The sequence below is a fragment of the Brachyhypopomus gauderio genome, chromosome 1, assembly GCF_052324685.1.
Source record: "Brachyhypopomus gauderio isolate BG-103 chromosome 1, BGAUD_0.2, whole genome shotgun sequence".
NCBI lineage: Eukaryota > Metazoa > Chordata > Actinopteri > Gymnotiformes > Hypopomidae > Brachyhypopomus > Brachyhypopomus gauderio.
The window spans coordinates 43,815,969-43,837,234 of NC_135211.1; the positions used below are offsets into that span (position 1 = coordinate 43,815,969).

The window sequence follows — 21,266 nt, forward strand, 5'->3', positions numbered from 1 at the left end:
AAATATCCAGAAAAGATAAGACATAAAAGAGCTGTGCAGGACTATTACAATGTTAACGCTACGCATCAGACGTAACCCCCAAAAATATATAAAAACAGTTGGTTTGACAAAAACATACTAGTAGCACTACATAAATTGGCACATTGATATGAACCAATGTTTCCACTCTAATACAATACGGAAACTGATTAAAAATACCGGATAGGGAAAAACTGTGGCCTGCAAGCACCCCAGCTGCAGTGAACAGTTGTTCACTGTGCGCTTAGAGGCTCACTCGCTCCGTAACTGTAACACCAACAAAATAGCATTTAATCATCCGCTACAAAGCCCACGAACACACGCACGGTAGCCGTCCACCAATGAATGATAAAAAAACACAATAGTATAGCGGCAAAGAGTACATACCCAATAGATACACAGGCAATGCTCAATCCCACACCTGTTAGGTCACCGCTGAAGTCAACACTTCACGATCTATGCGAGCAAAGGCACAGCCAGTTCCTCCAGCTGCAACGGTCAAACGCCAAACAATTTGCGATGTCTTTGTGCACCCAGAAAGGAAGTGAATACACCTAGGTATGCTCACATCTATCACCCCCCTTCAGCACTCAGCCCACTTCCTATCTGCGCCCCACCTCCAGTGGGCGTGTCCCATACCTGTGTGAGTGTTATGCTCAAGTTAAGCTTACGGCCATGCCACACATTGACTGGATACTTTTAAACTTTGGGATGTAACAGTTATGGTTAAATTAAGGAACTAGGAGAGTTAACATGACTTATCATAGATATTAACTAATGTGATGATCTGATATATAAATGCAACATCCTAACCATTCTGTTTGTGTGTAGAATTTGAGTGAATTTGTCTTTTATGTACCTCTAGCTTTAACTGGAGAGCCCTAATGCTGTAAGTAAGTGTAGGTCACTAATGCTGTAAGTGTAGGTCACTAATGCAGTAAGTGTAGGTCACTAATGCAGTAAGTGTAGGTCCCTAATGCTGTAAGTGTAGGTCCCTAATTGTGACGGGCAGGTGTGAGCAACAAAAAGGAAGCGATCACGCCAAGTCTCAGGGAAAAAGGGTGGTTTAATATAAAGTGTGCAAACCTAAAACCCGTGCAATAGATCCAAATTAAGGATATAATGACCAGCGGTCAACTGGTACAAAGACAAGGCATATATAGACAGACAAACGACCATCAGGTGGGAACGGATCACGGGCTCCGCCCACCTGAGGGGCGTACACGACGTCACAAGACAACAACAACACAGCCGCTGTGGACAGAGGCGGCCGGTAGGGGGCCGCCTCACCGTGACAGACCCCCCCACCAAGCCGCACTCCCCTCCACTGGGTGTGTGGCACACAGCGGCTGCACAACAACACGAAGGGGCAGGAAGGCAAGGACAGGCAGGGACACATCTCCTGCAGTCCACGAGCTGAAACACAAAACACATAACATAGTCAGCTCACCTCCCTGGGCGGGACCCTGGACCGACTGGGCCGTCAACAAGACAAAACCACGCCCCGGTCGGTCACAGGGCCCTCACGCCCTAACCGGCCTTAAGCCGCATAGCCCCACAGGTGCGAGGACGGCGGGCCTCGGCTCCTTGTCTGTCCGGGGTGTATGTGTGTGCAGGTTACCTCCCTGGGGCGTGGCTACGTCACCTCCAGGACCCCGTGGAAGGGTCTCCGTCCTGTGCAGGAGCTCTTCAGACCGGAGCCCCATGGTCCCCAAACATCCGGGGGCCCCAGCCCTCTAGGGAGGGGCTCTTTCCGACCGGGCTCCGGTCACCCCACAACATAAGGGGGCTCCTGCCAGCTGGAGACCTCCACAAGGCCCAGGAACGCCACGATCCACCGCCAGGGAGAAGCACCTGCACACAGAACACAAAATGCACACACACACCCACACACACCAACACAAAACATAGACGCGCACTGCCCTGATCCCCCTTACAATGGGGGAGGGGTCTCCGTCTTAGCAGGGGACCTCCACCTGCTCAGGAGAACCCCCCACGTTCCTGGTCAGGGCCTCCCTCAGGAGCGACGCCCTCCGTGCCACACCCCATGGCACGGGACCACAGCCGGTCCCCCCCCAAACACACATTTAAGGGGAGGAGCATGCGTGGGATTACATGTAACAGTTGACAACACACTAGGACAAAACATACACACAAAGACTCGACAAACAGAACTTAGTGCGCAGACATTGAACGAACGGGACCGATACTCGCGTGCACTACACATAAACGACGGTGACGCGCCGCTCAGAGTCGCAGTCGCTCCCCACATAAAACACATGACACACGGGGAGCGAGGCGACAGTGACGAGCGGCGACCGCGTCACACACACAAAACACTTAACATATAACAAACGTGCACGCACACAGATCCTCACGTCCGTTCACCTGGACACACTAACACCACACAAGAAGAGTATTTCCAGGACGACAGTCCTGTCCCTCGCCGTGCCACTAACACAACACATGGGCACAGCGGATCTCTTCACACAAACAAACAAACAACAAACACGAAGAGTATTTCCAGGGCGAGAGCCCTGTCCCTCGCCGTGCCACAAACAACACAAAAGCACGGCGGATCTCTTCAATCAAACACCACGCAGACAAACACTTACCACGAGACATGACCACGAACGAAGGAGAAAGAAAAAGAGACTCGGCGGCTTCCGAAGGGTGGCTGGTCATTCTGTGACGGGCAGGTGTGAGCAACAAAAAGGAAGCGATCACGCCAAGTCTCAGGGAAAAAGGGTGGTTTAATATAAAGTGTGCAAACCTAAAACCCGTGCAATAGATCCAAATTAAGGATATAATGACCAGCGGTCAACTGGTACAAAGACAAGGCATATATAGACAGACAAACGACCATCAGGTGGGAACGGATCACGGGCTCCGCCCACCTGAGGGGCGTACACGACGTCACAAGACAACAACAACACAGCCGCTGTGGACAGAGGCGGCCGGTAGGGGGCCGCCTCACCGTGACACTAATGCTGTAAGTGTAGGTCCCTAATGCTGTAAGTGTAGGTCCCTAATGCTGTAAGTGTAGGTCACTAATGTTTTATTTATTTATTTATTTATTTAACCAGGAAGTTCCATTGAGATTCAAAATCTCTTTTACAAAAGATACCTGGCCAAGGTAGCAGCCAAACCACAGATTAAGAAATTGCAACATCTTAAGACAATTAACATTTAAATTCTAAACATATACAATAAATGAAATACAATACAATATAAGAATACAAAGAGTCTCAAGAAGAACAAGCACAAGTCTCCATCATTACATTCTTTAAGGCAGCTTTAAATCTATAATTAGGACATGAGTGTTTCTATTTTAAGCACTTTTTGTAGATTATTCCATCCCCAAGCTGCCGAGTAGGAGAATGCAGTTTTTGCTAATTCAGTTGACACTCTTGGTACATTAAAAAGCAACCACTTATTAGAGCGAAGCTGATATGGACCAGAGCTAACAGACAGAAGATTACAAAGGTACATTGGAAGTTTGCCAAGTATTGCTTTATAGATAAAGATATACAAATGCTGTTGTCTACGAATTGTGAGGGATGTCCAACCAACTAAATTATAAAGAATACAATGATGAGTAAGAGACTTGGAATTTGTAATAAAGCGTAATGAGGCATGATACACTGAATCCAACTGTCGCAGTATGTGGGATGCTGCATGCATGTACAACATATCACCATAATCAATCACAGACAGAAAAGTAGCTTCTACAAGTTTCTTTTTAGCACTGTATGTAAAACAGGATTTATTTCTAAAATAAAAAACAAGTTTAGCTTTAAGCTTTTTAACTAAATTCGCAAAATGTACATTAAAAGACAGCTTATCATCTATCCATATTCCTAAGTACTTATAAGAAGACACTCTTTCAATGAATTTCCCTTCTAAGGACAAGATTCTGTAATTATCGAACTGCTGTGTTCTAGCTTTTGTAAAGACCATGAACTTTGTTTTCTGTGTATTTAAAGCTAGTTTTAGATTCAGAAGTGTGTTTTGCAAAACCTGAAATGCAGCCTGTAATTCTTGTACTGCTCCTGAAATGCTCGGAGCGCTAGTATACACTACTGTATCATCAGCATATAAATGTAATTTTGCTTGAATGTCTTTACCTAGATCATTTATAAAAATTGAAAACAGAATGGGCCCCAAGATTGATCCTTGATGGACACCTTTGGCTACCTCAAGAAGTTCAGATTCATAACCTTCGGCATAAACACATTGAGAACGATCTTCAAGATAGTTTTGAAACCATATAATAGCCTTCACACTTAACCCAATGAATCTTAACTTGGTTAGTAACAATTCATGACTAACAATCAAATGCCTTGGAAAGATCAACAAATAATGCAGCACAATGTTGTTTTTTGTCCATAGATTCTATAATATGATTTGTCACTAATGTAGCAGCAGTGATAGTGCTATGGCCACTTCTAAACCCTGACTGAGAATGATTTAAAATATTTTTATCAGATAAAAACTGTTTTAGCTGTAAATTTACAAATGATTCTAAAATCTTAGGCAAAACTGAGAGCTTAGAAATTGGGCAATAATTATTCAGATTCGACGGGTCTCCACCTTTATATAGGGGGAGAACATAGGCTGTTTTCCAACTTTTAGGAATTGAATTGGAAAGAAGACTTAAATTAAATATATGTGCAATAGGATCACCAATAAAATCAGCTGACAATTTCAGAAGAAATGGATCAAGATCATCAGGACCAACAGACTTTGTATGATCAATGTCTTTCAAAGCTTTATAAACTTCTGACACTGAAATAGGTCTAAAATAAAAAAGTTCCAAGTTTCCATTTTCATATTCAGTTTCAGAAATGGCAGGATGTGGGACATGTGTATGAACAGCTTGGTCAAATATAAAACCAGCATGAATAAAATGATTATTAAAATGATTGACCATAGCCTTTTTGTCTTTTATTTCATCAGAACCATCAAGAATCTGATTTGGCAGGTTTGAAGTCACGTGCTCACCATACAAGGATTTAAAACTTTAGAGGGTTTTTTAAATTTTCTGTAACAGACTTAAGATAAAACTCAGATTATGATTTACGAATCATTAAGGTACACTTGTTTCTTACTGTTTTAAACAAGGTCCAGTCAGCAGAAGAATTGGATAATCTAGCTTGTCTTCACAATTTATTTCTCAGATAAATTAATTCTGATAGACCAGTGGTTCTCAAACTGTGGTACGCGTACCACTGGTGGTACGCAGAGCACCCCGCGGTGGTACGCCAGATGAACTCGGAAAATAAAAGATGCTTTTTTTTTTTTTACACAACACATTTTTTTTTATTAAAACAGAATTATGACAAGTCCTGAAATTCAGAAACTAAAAGGGATTACTCGTATTATGTGCGGAGAAAATGTCGCTAAACAGTTCGACCTGGTGCATCTTTCAAACGACACGGTCACTCGCAGAATTAGCCAACTTGCTCGTTTACGTGCGATATGAGTATGAGGGCATGTCGCACGAAGACTTTTTGTGCTGTAAACCAACCACTACCAACACGAACTACAGGAGAACTACATTATAACATTTGTGTGTAATGAGCAGGGTTGCCAAATGCGTGAGACACACGCATTTGACCGTCTTCACACGCCACACATCCGATTTCTCACGTCGACAAAAAAAATCTAGTTTATTTACCTCTGATCCACATCTATGATTCAATGAGTTACTAGTTCGCTCTGGCGCCAACCATCGTGATATAATACTTAATTCGTGTCCATTTTACATCCTCCCGGTAACAATTTACATTCGCCCCCCCCCCCCCCCCCCCCCCCCGTCAACAACTTAAACTTGCCAAACAGCTTTTCCTTTTTTTTTGGGGGGGGGGGGGGGGGGGGGTAGTAGGTGGTACGTGGAGGTTTTTCGTTTGACAGTTGGTGGTACTTTGTCTAAAAAGTTTGAGAACCACTGTGATAGACCATCTGAGAACCAAGGATTGTCTTTACCACTGATCCTAAACTTTTTTTTAATTGGTACATGGTACATGTTTATTTATGAATAAAAAAAGTCCCATGCCAATTCAACATCTGAAATCAAAGACACCCTGCTAAGCTCACTATGATACAAATAATGCAAAAAGGCTTGTTGGTCAAAACTTTTAAAATGCCTTTTTTAAATGATGCGGGGTTTTGCCTTAGGGATTTTTGTATTTCTTTCACATGCAATAACACAATGGTCACTAACATCATTACAAAACACAGCAGTCGAGGTGTATTTATGAGACGTGTTTGTTATGATTAGGTCAAGCAGGGTTGATTTTATCTGTGCTTTTGGATTTATTCTTGTTGGTTCATTAATGAGTTGCACCAAATTTAAGTTGTTACACAAATTTTTAACACAATCTGAGTTCCCTGAGAACCAATCCCAATTCAAATCCCCCATGAGAATGAATTCAGAGTCATTGAGTTTATGTATTATATCAGATATAGATTGAAAGGCATCATTTGAAGCAGATGGGGGTCTATAGCATCCAACTACTGTAATATCAGAATCCTTTGATATATTCACTTTGATTGCCAAAATTTCAAACTGTTTAGCTTTAGTAACTAAGTTACAAAACTTAAAAACTTTGTTTTCACATATATGGCAACCCCACCTCCTTTGCCAACCCTGTCAGATCTATAAACATTATATCCTTCCTTCTATTGAGGTTAATTCATCAGGTACAGATTTTTTGAGCCAGGTCTCAGAGATAATAATGATGTCAGTGCTTGTTGTACTTGCCCAGATCTTGATCAAATCCATTTTAGGAACAAGACTTCTAACATTTAAATGTATAAACCCAAGACCACATCTGTTTTTAAAATCAGAAGGAGTGATTAAAGATTGCAGGGTGTTAGTAAGCTCAGCAGGACCAAGATTTAGCTGAACATCACCAGACAACATCAATAAAAGCATAATCATACAACGCAATTTATGTTTGGCTGAATAATAATCATCATTCTTATTGTCCTCTTCGAACTGAATAGATGAAAAATCTGAAATAATAAAATAATCATTTAACAACAGTAGATTCTGAAGATACAGAATCTTATTGAATCTTGTGAACAGTAAGAGTTTTGATAATGACACAAGCTGGTTAGCTGGTGGTATAACTCAAAGTAACTTGTAGAGGTAGTTGAAAATTGACCATTGACAATGTTGTAAGTGTAGGTCCCTAATGCTGTAAGTGTAGGGCCCTAATGCTGTAAGTGTAGGGCCCTAATGCTGTAAGTGTAGGGCCCTAATGCTGTAAGTGTAGGTCCCCAATGCTGTAGGTGTAGGTCCCCAATGCTGTAGGTGTAGGTCCCCAATGCTGTAGGTGTAGGTCCCTAATGATGTAAGTGTAGGTCCCTAATGCTGTAAGTGTAGGTCACTAATGCTGTGTGTGTCACTAGTGCTTTAACTTGATTTGTAGTTGGTATGAGTTTGACCAATGGTCAGGTTTACACATTCTTACAGGATTTGACAGATAGCTTGTGTTAGTTATTGGTGGCCTTTTGTAGTTCTGTACTATTTAAACCCACCTTTAAAAGATAATTACACAATTCAGCTGTACAGAACAATGTATTTGTAGACTTATGTACATTGAATCAGAAAAAAATGTGTATATTAGGGGTGACCTGCAATAGTCGCTGGTTCGACTATAGTCGACTATACCCCCTAGTCGACTATGAACGGCATAGTCGAATGTACCATTCTAACTGCATGGAGGTGCCCAAGGATGTGTTGCGCTTAACCTTTTCTTACCTTAGCGCAGCGTGTTCGTTGATTGCAAAAGAAAACATTACCAGTCTTGTCTTTAGCCTTTTATTAAAATACACATAGGCCTATTAATTAATTTAATACAGAGATCTCTGGAGAGCTCACATTACCTAATCATGTCACCCCATGTGCAGCTCTGAAGCTGTCTGCTCTCTTCACCATTATATATGCTTTCCTTCCTAAACATAGGAACTGCACATTCCATAGTTCAACCTACAGCTGTCTCTATTCTGGAAGCGAGGTCTTACTACCTGGCCTTACCACATAAGGTCACAGTGAGCCTCCTCTTACACATCCCATTTTTAACCTACTGCAAACGCATGGAGTATTGGAAGTGGCACACAACCGCTTACACCGTCATTCTTACTAATAAACAACTTGATCAATAATATAATGTAAGCAAAACATATAGTGATTAATATTAGAGATTTGATTAATACTTTATGACTATTCAAAATATATAAATTATGACAAGCTGTTGATTCAATACTGTAATGTAAACAAACTATGAAGTGATTAAGATGAAAACCACAACAGATGCTGCTAAGTGTCACGTCCAGCCCCTCCCTCCTCCCTGGTCCTGCCTAGCTCCCCGCTCCCATTCGTTCCTCCCTCTGTCTGTCAAGCCCTCCTCGTTAGCACACACACACCTGAGTCTCGTTTCACCGTCCAGTTCTGTGTATATAAACCCCCTAGTGTGTCACTCCCGTGTTGGTCGTTGTGTTTGTGCGTTCTCTGTCCCTGTTCCTCCTTATGGCTTTTCTTATCTGCATCCAGCGTCCTGTAGCCTGAGCCTTCCCTTCTCTTCTCCCTCGTGGTTTTGGGTTTGTTCTGGTTGGTCTTCCCTGGTTTGGTCTTGTCTCTCTTTGTTTAAGTATTCAGTTACTTGTTCGCACTTTTCTCCTCATCTGTTATCTTCCCATAGGTTCAGTTCATAGTAGTGTCTCCCCTTCTCTTAGATTCATTTGTATGCCTATTTGTTTGTCTCTGTGTTCACTTGTTTAGTTTGTCCTGATTCTATGTGTGTTATCAAAGCCTCCAGCGGCGGTGTTTCATGCGTCTGTTTATTAGTCTGTGCTTTAGTGCTATGTTCTTGTTCTGTGTAACTCAAGTTTGCGCTTTAGTGTTTCTGTATTTTTGAGGTCTGTTGTGGCACGTTTGTACTCTGTTGGCTAAGTTGTTCTTGTAGGTTCTCTGTTTTGTCTTTCGCATGTTCTCCTTGATTTACTTACCGCTTTGCCTCGTTGCTTTCCTTTGTGTGGTCCGTTGCCTGTGTTGTTTAATAAATCATTATCATTCTTGCAATTGCGTCACACCCGTCCCCATGAATCGTAACACTAAGCATTAGTTGTTACATAAATGTCTTTGTTTTCGTTATATATAGCCTTTTCTCAAATAAAATCATCCTAATTTCTGTTAATAAATATTTTAAAATGATGTGTGCTAACAATAGGCATCTTCCTTACTACACATTAATAAATCACACCCTGCAATTGCACAATCCAAATGAGCGGAGCTGAACACGCTGAGATTATAATGGCTACTAAAAAAACGTAATATTTTAAAAAAAGTATTTTGCAAAAGATAAAGATGAATCAAACAAAGTAAAGTGCAAGTTATGTCATCAAAGTCTTTCATTTCATTAACCAACATGGCATACTATTTAAAACGCGTAAGGTGAAAAAAAAACAGTTCAGCCATTTGTCGTTTCGGTGTCTCTAGTCACGGTGCGTCTCGGCAAGTAGACCTATAAACATTTTTTTGTTGTTTGCTTTTTAAACCCCGTTACTTGAACCTTTCCTTATATTTTCTTGCTGTTGTGTGGCAATTTTTTTTATATTTTCAGGCAGGCATGTTTTATTTAAAATATTTTTGACATTTTGCACTTCGATATGCGCAATGCGCATTGACGGTTAATGTTCTCTAACGTTTCATAAAAAATAAATAAGTAAATAAATAAGAGCTGAATAAAGCCTTGTTTATTCATTTATCTGAGTGTTTTAGGTTTTTACTTTGAAGAGGAAAAAAGTCCTGAATGAGAACGGGATCCCGTTTAAGGTGCTCTAAATAATAAATAATAATAATAATAATAATAATAATAATAATAAACCCGATTCGACTATTAGTCGACTAAAGGGAAAAGCTGACGAATCAGATTCGACTATGAAAATCCTTAGTTGAATACACCCCTAGTTTATACTTTGCTTGCTTAACTGTTTGCTAGCATAACCCTCAGTGAAGCTTGTGGTTTGACCCATTGATCTATATTACTGGATTGTCACTATAGCTAGCGATGCGCTGCCCTTGGAGCCATTACTATGCATTGAGTCATGTCAGCTGTGACGGGCAGCGGTCAACTGGTACAAAGACAAGGCATATATAGGCAAACAAACGACCCTCAGGTGAGAAGGATCATGGGCTCCACCCAACTGAGGGACGCACACAACGCAATACAAACAACAACAACAACAGCCGCTGTGGACGGAGGTGACCGGTAGGGGGCCTCCTCACCGTGACAGACCCCCCCACCAAGCCGCACTCCCCTCCACTGGGTGTGTGGCACACAGCGGCTGCACACAAAACATGAAGGGGCAGGAAGGCAGGGACACTCTGGTCACCCCACAACATAAGGGGGCTCCTGCCAGGTGGAGTCCCCCACAAGGTCCAGGAACACCATGAAACCTCCAGGGAGAAGACCTGCACATAAACACACACACACCAACACCAAACACAAACGCGCTCTACCCCGCTCAGGGCCTCCCTGGGGAGTGACGCCCTCCGTGCCACACCCCGTGGCACGAGACCACAGCCATCCCCCCCCCCCCCAAACACACATTGAAGGGGAGGAGCATGCATGGAATTACATCTAACGTTTCACAAACACGCTTGGACAAAACACACACGCAAAGACTAGACAAACAGAAAATAGTGCGCAAACAGCAAACGAACGGGACCGATACATGCTTGCTCTACATATAAACAATAGTGATGCGCCGCTCAGGTTCGCAGTCGCTCTCCACATAAAACACATGACACACAGGGAGCGAGGCGACAGTGACCACGTCACACACACAAAACACTTAACATATAACAACGAGCACACACACACAGATCCTCCGGTCGGTTCACCCGTTCACACTCATAACACACAACATGAGAGCTTTCCCAGGAAGACGCCCTGGTCCTCGCCGTGTCACACAAAACAAACGCACGGCAGAACTCTCCCAACAAACAACGGACATGAAGAGCTTTCCCAGGGCAGACTGCCCTGGTCCTCGCCGTGTCACACACACACACAACACACACAAGCACGGCAGAGCTCTTCACACAAAACACCACGCAGACAAACACTTACTATGAGACATGACCACGAACGAAGGAGAAAGTAAAGGAGACTGGCGGCTTCCGAAAGTGGTCATTCTGTGACGGGCAGGGTGAGCGAATAAAATGAAAGTGATCACGCCAAGTCTCAGGGAAAAAGGATGGTTTAATTGAAAGTGCGCAAACCAAAAACCCATGACATAGATACAAATTAAGGATATAATGACCAGCGGTCAACTGGTACAAAGACAAGACATATATAGACAAACAAACGACCCTCAGGTGAGACGGGCTTCGCAGAACACAGAATAATAATGAGAGAAGTAGATAAACGGCTTGATTCTGTTACGACTACTCTAGGCTATAGCCCTAACAGAGAATGAGTATGATATGGAAAAGAGGGAGTGAGATAGATATGAATGAAATGACGAATTTATTCAAAGTATGGCCAAGGGATGTAACTCCAGGACAAGACACAATGCTCAAAATAACAAACAAAAACGTCTCTAACCAAAATAATAGCAACTACCTAACCTGATGCGATTTAAAGAAACGAAAGTAAATAACAATAACCTACCCTAACTACCTATGACAAAACAAAGAGAACAGTATAACCAAAAGAGCGTCGTGTCCTTTCTTCCCGTCTGGGCCGAACTAACAAGCAGGATTTTTATACTTACACACTATTTACATATATATACACATAAATTATATACATAAACACATACAATATATACACCAGCTACCAAGACCAAAAGGGGCAAATTCAGACTCAAGTACAGGGACGAAATAATTCAAAGTCAAATACCAGAAAATCAACCAAACAATCGAACGAACTCTATAACACACCACACGCCAATCTGGAGAATAATCTCCTCGTCCTGCTAATTCGTCGGTCTTTTAAAGGTGGGACTTCGGGTCTTGGGCGGTGAACAGCCAATCCACAACAACCAGGAAGAGGGAGAGTGACATGGTTGGAGGAGACACGCGTCTGGACCTGTAGCGTCAGATACCAGCAACGCAGCGACCAGCAGTGGTCGTAACAGTACACTTTCACAAAAGAGTCAGCAACACTTCATAAGGAGCTGCTGTGTTCGTCTGGCTTATGTAGGCAAAGTAATCAGTGGAATTCACAACAGCTCAAACAGGAGTCTTCAGTATTCTGGAGATGGGGCCCTCTGGTGGTGAGAGGGGGAATTGGCACTAGTACCATTTCTTAATATTGTGATATAAAATAATCATATGTAAAGCTAAAGAAGTGGCTGGAAATAAGCAGGGAAATAATGATTTATGAAGGATCCCAAAACCTCAAAGTCTTCTGATGACCATGTGTGAGATCTCATGAACACAGACAGGGATCATGCAACACTGGCAAATGTGATTGGGCTGCAATAAAAACTAATGTGGAAATAACACATTACTGGATTGGTTAAAATAATGAGAAGCACAAAATATTCACTTTTTAATTTGACTTCAAAGCTTATGTGACATTGTGGGGTGTTGATGGTGAGAGAAGTAACACCAACACAAACTAGTGTTCACAAAGACATTTAATGAGAAACTAAACATAATCAGTGTTCACAAAGACATTTAATGAGAAACGAAACATAAACCGGTGTTCACAAAGACATTTAATGAGACTTGAAACACAAACCAGTGTTCACGAAGATATTTAATGAGAAAAAAAAACACAAACCATTGTTCACAAAGACATTTAATGAGAAAGAAAAGTTAAACACATACAGTGAATAACAAACAACAGATAAACACAAATACACACAGCTGTAATATCACGATGAGACACAGCAGGAGGAGACCAACAGTAATTCAGGACAAAGTGAGAACAGAACATGAGCGTCATGATCTGTAGACGCACAAAGTGAACAATGACCCACAATCCACCACAAACATGAGGGTTTAAATACACACAGTAACGAGGCAGGTTAATGAGGAGCAGGTGAGACGTAACCAGTCTATGAGGAGGGGGCGTGGCCACAGCAGTCAACTTAGAGCAGTGGGACGTTACAGTGGGGTTAAAGGACACATGGACTTATAGGGTTCAGTTACCTACATGGTAGAAAAGGATCTGTATGATCAGAAGCCAAAATTACAAGTGTGTGAAAGAGGAGATAAAGTGAAACATATATAATAGGAGTCATATAATCATGTGAAATTCTATATGGTTCTTATGAATTCTTTGTCTGATTTCTCCATTCTAACATGGGAATATCAAACACTCAAGGTTTCTTTGGTCTGTTATGCTGCGTCTCTCATTACCCACAAACACATGCAGGCAGGTCTGTGTGATTTAGAGGAGACATGAACCAGTGTTCAGACTAATGGTGGTGATACTGTACTGGAAATGGTCTGTTTACAGTAAAATATACTAATTAATCTGTTATGTCTGTTGATTTCTAATGATTGTATCTACTCATTCTGTGTTTCCTGTGAACTCTATTTCAACAGGTTTCTTGATGATGATTTTCTTGATTATGATGAAGAACAGAAAAGATCTGCAGTGGAGTTTCTGCTGAAGCTGATTGTTACAGCAGCAGAGTGTGATGCAGCTACAGGAGAGAGTTTCACTAAGCTGCTGACATCTGTGTGTAGCTACACAAACTTCCCTGTAGATGGGATTAATTATCAGTGTGATTTCCTGCTGGATCTGTACTCACATGTGAAGGACTATGAGACTCAAACAGGCAGGAGTGTCCTTCCAGCATTACAGCCAGTTTACCAGTCAGCTCCTGCAGTCTGGAACATAGACCTCTCAAAGAGAAAGACCTCCCTCTTCCTAGAAGTGCTGAAACTCCAAACAGTGAAGAAACCAGTAGAGCTGAGAGGCTGGTCAGATGAAGAGAGTGAAGTGAGGAGTTTCCTTCAGTGTCTGCCCTACATCTCCCAGCTCAGGTGAGTGAGAAGCTTTTATACGTACTACAGGTATAATGTTTAAAATGAGGTTTTTTCCTTCAAGGTTTGGCCGTTGTCTTTGTTTTTGTGAGCTCATGTCCCACTGAGTGTGCTCAGTATATACTGCAGGTTAGATGTGTGAATAAAATATTGATGTGTAGTTAGTGTGTAGGGGAGACCGGGGTAAGTTGAGCCACTTTTTACATTTTTCATCATAGCTACATGTTGAAGCCATTTTTGCATCCAGTTAACACACCATACCAAAGTTCAAAGTGTACTGCTACTATCTGAGCAAAAACCAATTGATAAGTTTTAATGGTTAGAGAGATATTGCCTCTTAAAAAATTTTTTTCAAGCGGCTCAACTTACCCCGTGCACGGGGTAAGTTGAGCCACTATGCGGGGTAAATTGAGCCAGCACAAAAGAATGTCAGGTTAACAAGGTGAACAACTTTATTAGAAAAACAACAATCAGTTCAAGTGAAATTGACCTCAAATTCTCCTCCTTTTTACCTCAAATCAAGTGAATATAAATCAAGTGGGGGTGTCTATTGTGGTTGTTGTAGTGAAGGGGAGAAGAACAGAGAGGGGATTGAGATGGGTAGATGGCAGTGGGGAACCGTCAGGGCCCTCTACGCCCTCTCAGAGGGCCTAAAATATTCTTAAAACATTATATATATATATATATATATATATATATATATATATATATATATATATATAATTATCCAATTTAATTTTATCTACTTACAGTTTTACAATCGACATCTAAACAATTACAGAAATATAAGCAAATAAATTATTCACCCGTGTCTATTCACTCTGTTTTGGAAGGTGAGGGATTAAGTGAGACTGTGTCTCCCCCTATCAGGACTGTGATGCCCGCTGTTCGTTTACAGGGGGCCTGGCAGTTATAATTCAGCGCAATACCAGTTTCAAATGACAGTAAAATTGACCAATCATATCTGCCGTCTTAGTGGGCGGGCTTAACTGTATGATAATTTCCGCCCGCTGTGGCGACGCTAGCTGTCGTTAGCCTACCGCCGCTAGCTAGTTTCGATTCATCCCTTTGACGTCCTCATTTACATATTTACATATTCCGCTTCCGAGAACCACGGAGCTGTGAACCTTATTTTGTTTGGAAACTTATTTTGCTTAACAAGTTATCTAGTACAAATGTTATTGTTTATTGCGCTTCTAAAGCTATACTGTCATCTCGGTTTTTTCTTTATTGCAGTTTATTAGGAGAGGAAAAACAAAAAAAATTCGGGGGGGGGTGGTAGCGGGCCCAGGTTTAATGGTCACGGTTCGCTACTGGTAGATGGAATACAGAGGGATGGGTAGATGTACAGAGGGAATGGTTATTCAATGTTAAATATAAGAACAGTAGGCCTAGGCCTACAACAAGAACAACTTATTCATTAATTTACCTGGCTAAAAATCAGTAGGCCTATTATATACATGAACCATCCAATATCATGGTCATGGGGTCTTGGATGGGATAGGGGACTTAAAAACAGTAAGCCTACAACAAGAACAACTTATTCATTAATTTACTTGGCTAAAAATCAGTTGGCCTATTGCATATCCATTAACTATTCAATATATCATGGGATGTTAAATGTGATAGGGGACTTAAAAACAGTAGGCCTACAACAAGAACAACAAATCCTTCATTTACCTTGCTAGAAATCAGTAGGCCTATTATATCCATTAACCATTCAATATATCATGGGTTGTTGGATGGGATAGATAGATGGATAGAGAGGGGGATAGGTAGACAGCTAGATATAGACCCTACAATATTACAGCCAGTGGCTCAACTTACCCCATATCTAATGGCTCAACTTACCCCGTGGCCACCATTGTGTAGAAAAGTGCTAATAAAGTGGATTATGCTAATCAAAAATATTTTGATTAGCATTCATATCATAGCTTAGAAAGACAAGAATTGAAACCTAATGTGTCTACATGTTGTTCTATTTTTTTCTTCTCTAAATCATCTTCATTATGGGCACACATGGAATTTACAAAAAGAGCTTAAAAACACATTTTTATAAATATCTTCCTCACCTTGTTTGACATGTGGTTCTCCTCTTCACATGTGTAAGGAAATGGCCCCACCCACCTTTGAATGGGGTCACATGGTCACATTTGTGTACCGTTTTTTAGAAACAGTGGGTGGCTCAACTTACCCCGTGGCTCAACTTACCCCGGTCTCCCCTATGTATTTGAGCACTGATCACACAGCTTTTGTTACTCTGTACCATTTAACCAGCCTTAAAAATATTCTACTGGCTACAAGTGCATTTGTTGACTTAAATTGAATTATAAACAAAATTGTGTACAGTATATACTTTGCATGTTTTAACTGTTTGTTAGTGTAACTCTGTGAAGCTTTGACACAATGCTGTAAGTGTAGGTCCCTAATGCTGTAAGTGTAGGTCCCTAATGCTGTAAGTCAATCAATCAATCAAATTTTATTTATATAGCGCTTTTTACAACAGTTGTTGTCACAAAGCAGCTTTACAAGTGCCGAGTCCTAGCCCCCAGTGAGCAAGCCAAAGGCGACAGTGGCAAGGAAAAACTCCCTAGTTTTTTGCATGAGGAAGAAACCTTGAGAGGAACCAAGACTCAGGGGGGGAACCCATCCTCCTCTGGCCGACACCGGTCACCATGACAACAACAACAATATAGACAGAATGTAGACAGAATGTAAAAGATGCAATAATGTCAATTTAGACCGAAAAATATGTAATAATGTCCATCATGGTGTAGGCATCCGGTTAGGCAGGAGGTGGCCGGCCAGGATGGATCGCTTGTCTCTCCTCATCTCATTATTCCTCAAGCAGGCGGGCAGCCATGTGGAGAAATGAAACAGGGAAAATTAGCTCTGTATGAGGACATATACAGGACAGGTAAAATTATAAACATTTCTGGAGTGTGGCAGCAACTCCGGCACTAAGTTAAATTATTACAGCCTAGCTAAAAAAAGGCAGAACCAGAAGGTAACATAGGCTTGGGGGCATTCTGAGACAATGACATCCGTCCACTGCACTGTCAACAAACTTGAGTGACCACGAGCAGTGACAGGATGACAGCACCAGTACCCCAGTCTACCATAAAACCCTTCGTCTATGAACCCCTGGATCTGTACCTTTATCTAAGGGGGATATTAATTATCAAACGCTAGACTAAATAAGTGGGTTTTCAACCTAGATTTAAAGATTGTGACTGTGTCAGAGTCCCGGACACATTTAGGAAGATTATTCCAAAGCTGGGGGGCCTTATAAGAAAAGGCTCTTCCCCCTGCTGTTACCTTGTTAATTTGTGGAACTAATAACAGACCAGCACCCTGTGATCTTAGTTGACGTGGGGGTTCATAGTAGGAAATAAGTTCCTGGAGGTATTCAGGAGCAAGCCCGTGTAGTGCTTTATATGCTAATAATAGAATTTTAAAATCAACACGAAATTTAACTGGGAGCCAATGCAGGGCTGATAGGACTGGTCTAATATGCTGAAATTTTCTAGTTCTGGTCAGAACTCTAGCTGCGGCATTTTGAACTACTTGAATTTTATTTAGATTCCTATTTGAACATCCTGACAGTAGTGAATTGCAGTAGTCTAGTCTAGAGCTAACAAATGCGTGCACCAATTTTTCTGCATCATCCTGTGATAATGCATTTCTTAATTTGGCAATGTTGCGGAGATGTAGAAAAGCTATCCTAGTAGTATTATCTATATATTTATCAAATGATAGGTCGGAGTCGAGTATGACGCCTAGGTTTTTGGCTACTGTGCCAGGTGTAATGGGATAGTCTGCAAGATTAAGCATTAAATTTGGAATTTTCTGTCTTGCGGCCTTAGGGCCCACAAGGAGAACTTCTGTTTTGTCCTCATTTAATTGTAGGAAGTTTAGAGACATCCAGCATTTAATATCTCTTACACAGGCCTCAATTTTTCCTAAACTGAGTTTGTCATCGGGTTTGGCTGATATGTAAAGTTGAGTGTCATCATAAGTGTAGGTCCCTAATGCTGTAAGTGTAGGTCCCTAATGCTGTAAGTGTAGGTCTCTAATGCTGTAAGTGTAGGTCACTAATGCTATAAGTGTAGGTCCCTAATGCTGAACCAGAATCTCCCGGCCAATGTGGAGAACTTCTTTTAACAACTTGGTTACCGAGGATGGAAAACACGAGCCAGGCTCCTCAGCCACATTAACAATACAGATATTATTTCTCCGCATTCTGCCCTCCATGTCCACACACTTTTCCTGCAGTTCAGTCACCTGGGTCTGAAGTTTGTGGACACTGTTCTGTAACTCGGTTACTTGGTCCGAACACGTTGATAAGCCGTTCTCCATTTCACGAACAGTCCGCTTAGCCTGATCCAGATCGGAGCGGAGAACGGTTATATTATTTGTCAGTTCTGCTCTGACAGCCTGTAGTTCTGATTTAATGGCGTCGAACTCTTCGGCAAGCGTGGATTTTAGTTCGGACCTCAGAAGAGACGAAATGTCCGTTTTTAGAGCGGAGAGAATCTCGGCCTTTACTGCCTCCATGTCTGACCGCTCAGGCGGTGAGGTTGATGTGCTAGGTCTGTTAGCGATGTTTTTCCCCGTGCATGTAAACTGTCAGAGATTCTTAGCCATTTATATAAAAATAAAGAGAGTCAAAGCTGTAGTGCTAGATTATAGATCGTCCAGAAACTTTTGATATATTATTTGCGGTCGTATAGCGCTATAATTCAATCTTTTTTAAACATTCCAGCAGAGCTTTCCAAGCTACAACCTACTCGATCAACGACTCGCCCATCCCCCCCAAAATTTTCTGACGCCCCCCCACTGTATGTTCTGGCGCCGGCCCTGGTTACATCATAAAACTCATCTTTCCATATGAAGAAAAGTGTTATAAATTGACAAACTGTAACGTTGTGGACTCAGAGTGAGGATCCATTAGCAGGAATAAAGGGTTTAATAAAGTACAAAAGGCAAACAACTACAAACCAGTCCAGGGTCTAAACCAGAAGAGCTACAGAAATAACAGAGGTACAAATGGATGAGACAGGAGGCAAAAACAGGAGGTAACAGGTCAAAACACAGAACAATAATGAGAGAAGTAGATAAACGGCTTGGTACACTTTCACAAAAGAGTCAGCAACACTTCACAAGGAGCTGCTGTGTTCGTCTGTCTTATGTAGGCAAAGTAATCAGTGGAATTCACAACAGCTGAAACAGGAGTCTTCAGTATTCTGGAGATGGAGCCCTCTAGTGGTGAGAGGGGGAATTGGCACTAGTACCATTTCTTAATATTGTGATATAAAATAATCATATTTTACATAATATAAATGTAAAGCTAAAGAAGTGGCTGGAAATAAGCAGGAAAATAATGATTTATAAAGGATCCCAAAACCTCAAAATCTTCTGATCAGGTGAACAGGTGAGACGTAACCAGTCTATGAGGAGGGGGCGTGGCCACACAGCAGTCAAGAGGAGTGGACTGTTACAGTGGGGTTAAAGGGCACATGGACTTATAGGGTTCATTTACCTACATGGTAGAAAAGGATCTGTATGATCAGAAGACAAAATTACTAGTGTGTGCAAGAGGAGATAAAGTGAAACATATATAATAGGAGTCATATAATCATGTGAAATTCTATATGGTTCTTATGAATTCTTTGTCTGATTTCTCCATTCTAACATGGGAATATCAAACACTCAAGGTTTCTTTGGTCTGTTATGCTGCGTCTCTCATTACCCACAAACACATGCAGGCAGTTCTGTGTAAATTAGAGGAGACATGAACCAGTGTTCAGACTAATGGTGGTGATACTGTACTGGAAATGGTCTGTTTACAGTAAAATATACTAATTGATCTGTTATGTCTGTTGATTTCTACTGATTGTATCTACTCATTCTGTGTTTCCTGTGAACTCTATTCCAACAGGTTTCTTTATAATGATGATGAATATCTTCTTGATTATGATGAAGAACAGAGAAGATCTGCAGTGGAGTTTCTGCTGGAGCTGATTGTTACAGCAGCAGAGTGTGATGCAGCTACAGGAGAGAGTTTCACTAAGCAGCTGACATCTGTGTGCAGCTACACAACCTTCCCTTTTGATGAAGATGATGACGATGTCAAGATAGTTATTTGCGATTTCCTACTGGATCTGTACTCACGTGTGAAGGACTATGAGACTCAAACAGGCAGGAGTGTCCTTCCAGCATTACAGCCAGTTTACCAGTCAGCTCCTGCAGTCTGGAACATAGACCTCTCAAAGAGAAAGACCTCCCTCTTCATAGAAGTGCTGAAATTCCAAACAGTGAAGAAACCAGTAGAGCTGAGAGGCTGGTCAGATGAAGAGAGTGAAGTGAGGAGTTTCCTTCAGTGTCTGCCCTACATCTCCCAGCTCAGGTGAGTGAGAAGCTTTTATACGTACTACATTTACATTTACATTTATGGCATTTAGCAGACGCTCTTATCCAGAGCGACTTACAAAAGTGCTATGTAGTTGCTTGGAATCTCCAAGGTAGAATAGATAGTCCTGAACACAAGGTACTCTAAGCTGGAAAAACCACTAGACGAAAGTCAAATGATACCTAACAATTATACCTGAATATACACATCCCCTGAGGAAAAAGACAGTAAACAATTCCTATAACCCAATTATGCACAATACCTGAGGAAAGAGACGATAAAGTACAATAGACAAAGCATAATTATGCAAAGTGCACTTGAAAGAGGTGGGTCTTCAGTCGGCGTCTGAAGACAGCAAGTGACTCTGATGTTCGGACACACAAGGGAAGTTCATTCCACCACCTTGGAGCCAGGACAGAGAAAAGTCTGGATGCTTGTCTCCCATGTGTCCTGGATGATGGAGGGTCAAGACGAGACATACTTGAGGCGCGGAGGGCTCTAGGTATGCATCTGGGTTTTACCATGGCCATCAAGTAAGGAGGAGCTGGACCATTCTTTGCTTTGTAGGCCAGCACCAGGGTTTTATATTTGATGCGGGCAGCTACCGGAAGCCAGTGGAGGGAGCACAGCAAGGGAGTGACATGGCTGAACTTGGGAAGGTTGAAGACCAACCGAGCTGCAGCGTTCTGGATCAGTTGCAGGGGTTTGATGGCATGCATAGGAAGACCAGCCAGTAGGGAGTTGCAGTAGTCCAGTCTTGAGATAACAAGGGACTGGACAAGGACCTGAGTGGCCTCCCTAGAGAGAAATGGCCGAATC

The 21,266-nt window shown here is 41.8% G+C and overlaps 1 protein-coding gene across 16 annotated transcripts in view; it reads left to right on the forward strand.

Annotated features, from left to right (window-relative positions):
- Nucleotides 1-21,266, forward strand: part of LOC143521618 (uncharacterized) — a 316,853-nt gene that overhangs the window by 168,366 nt on the left and 127,221 nt on the right. For 14 of the 16 annotated variants that reach the window (XM_077014689.1, XM_077014735.1, XM_077014744.1 and 11 more), the window contains 2 exons: nt 13,592-14,035; nt 19,977-20,444. The exons of 1 other annotated variant lie outside the window; for it this stretch is intronic. In XM_077014689.1, coding sequence (XP_076870804.1) covers nt 13,592-14,035; nt 19,977-20,444 — 912 coding nt within the window. The remainder of the gene's footprint in view (nt 1-13,591; nt 14,036-19,976; nt 20,445-21,266) is intronic. One more of the 16 variants, XM_077014762.1, reaches the window with a different exon arrangement.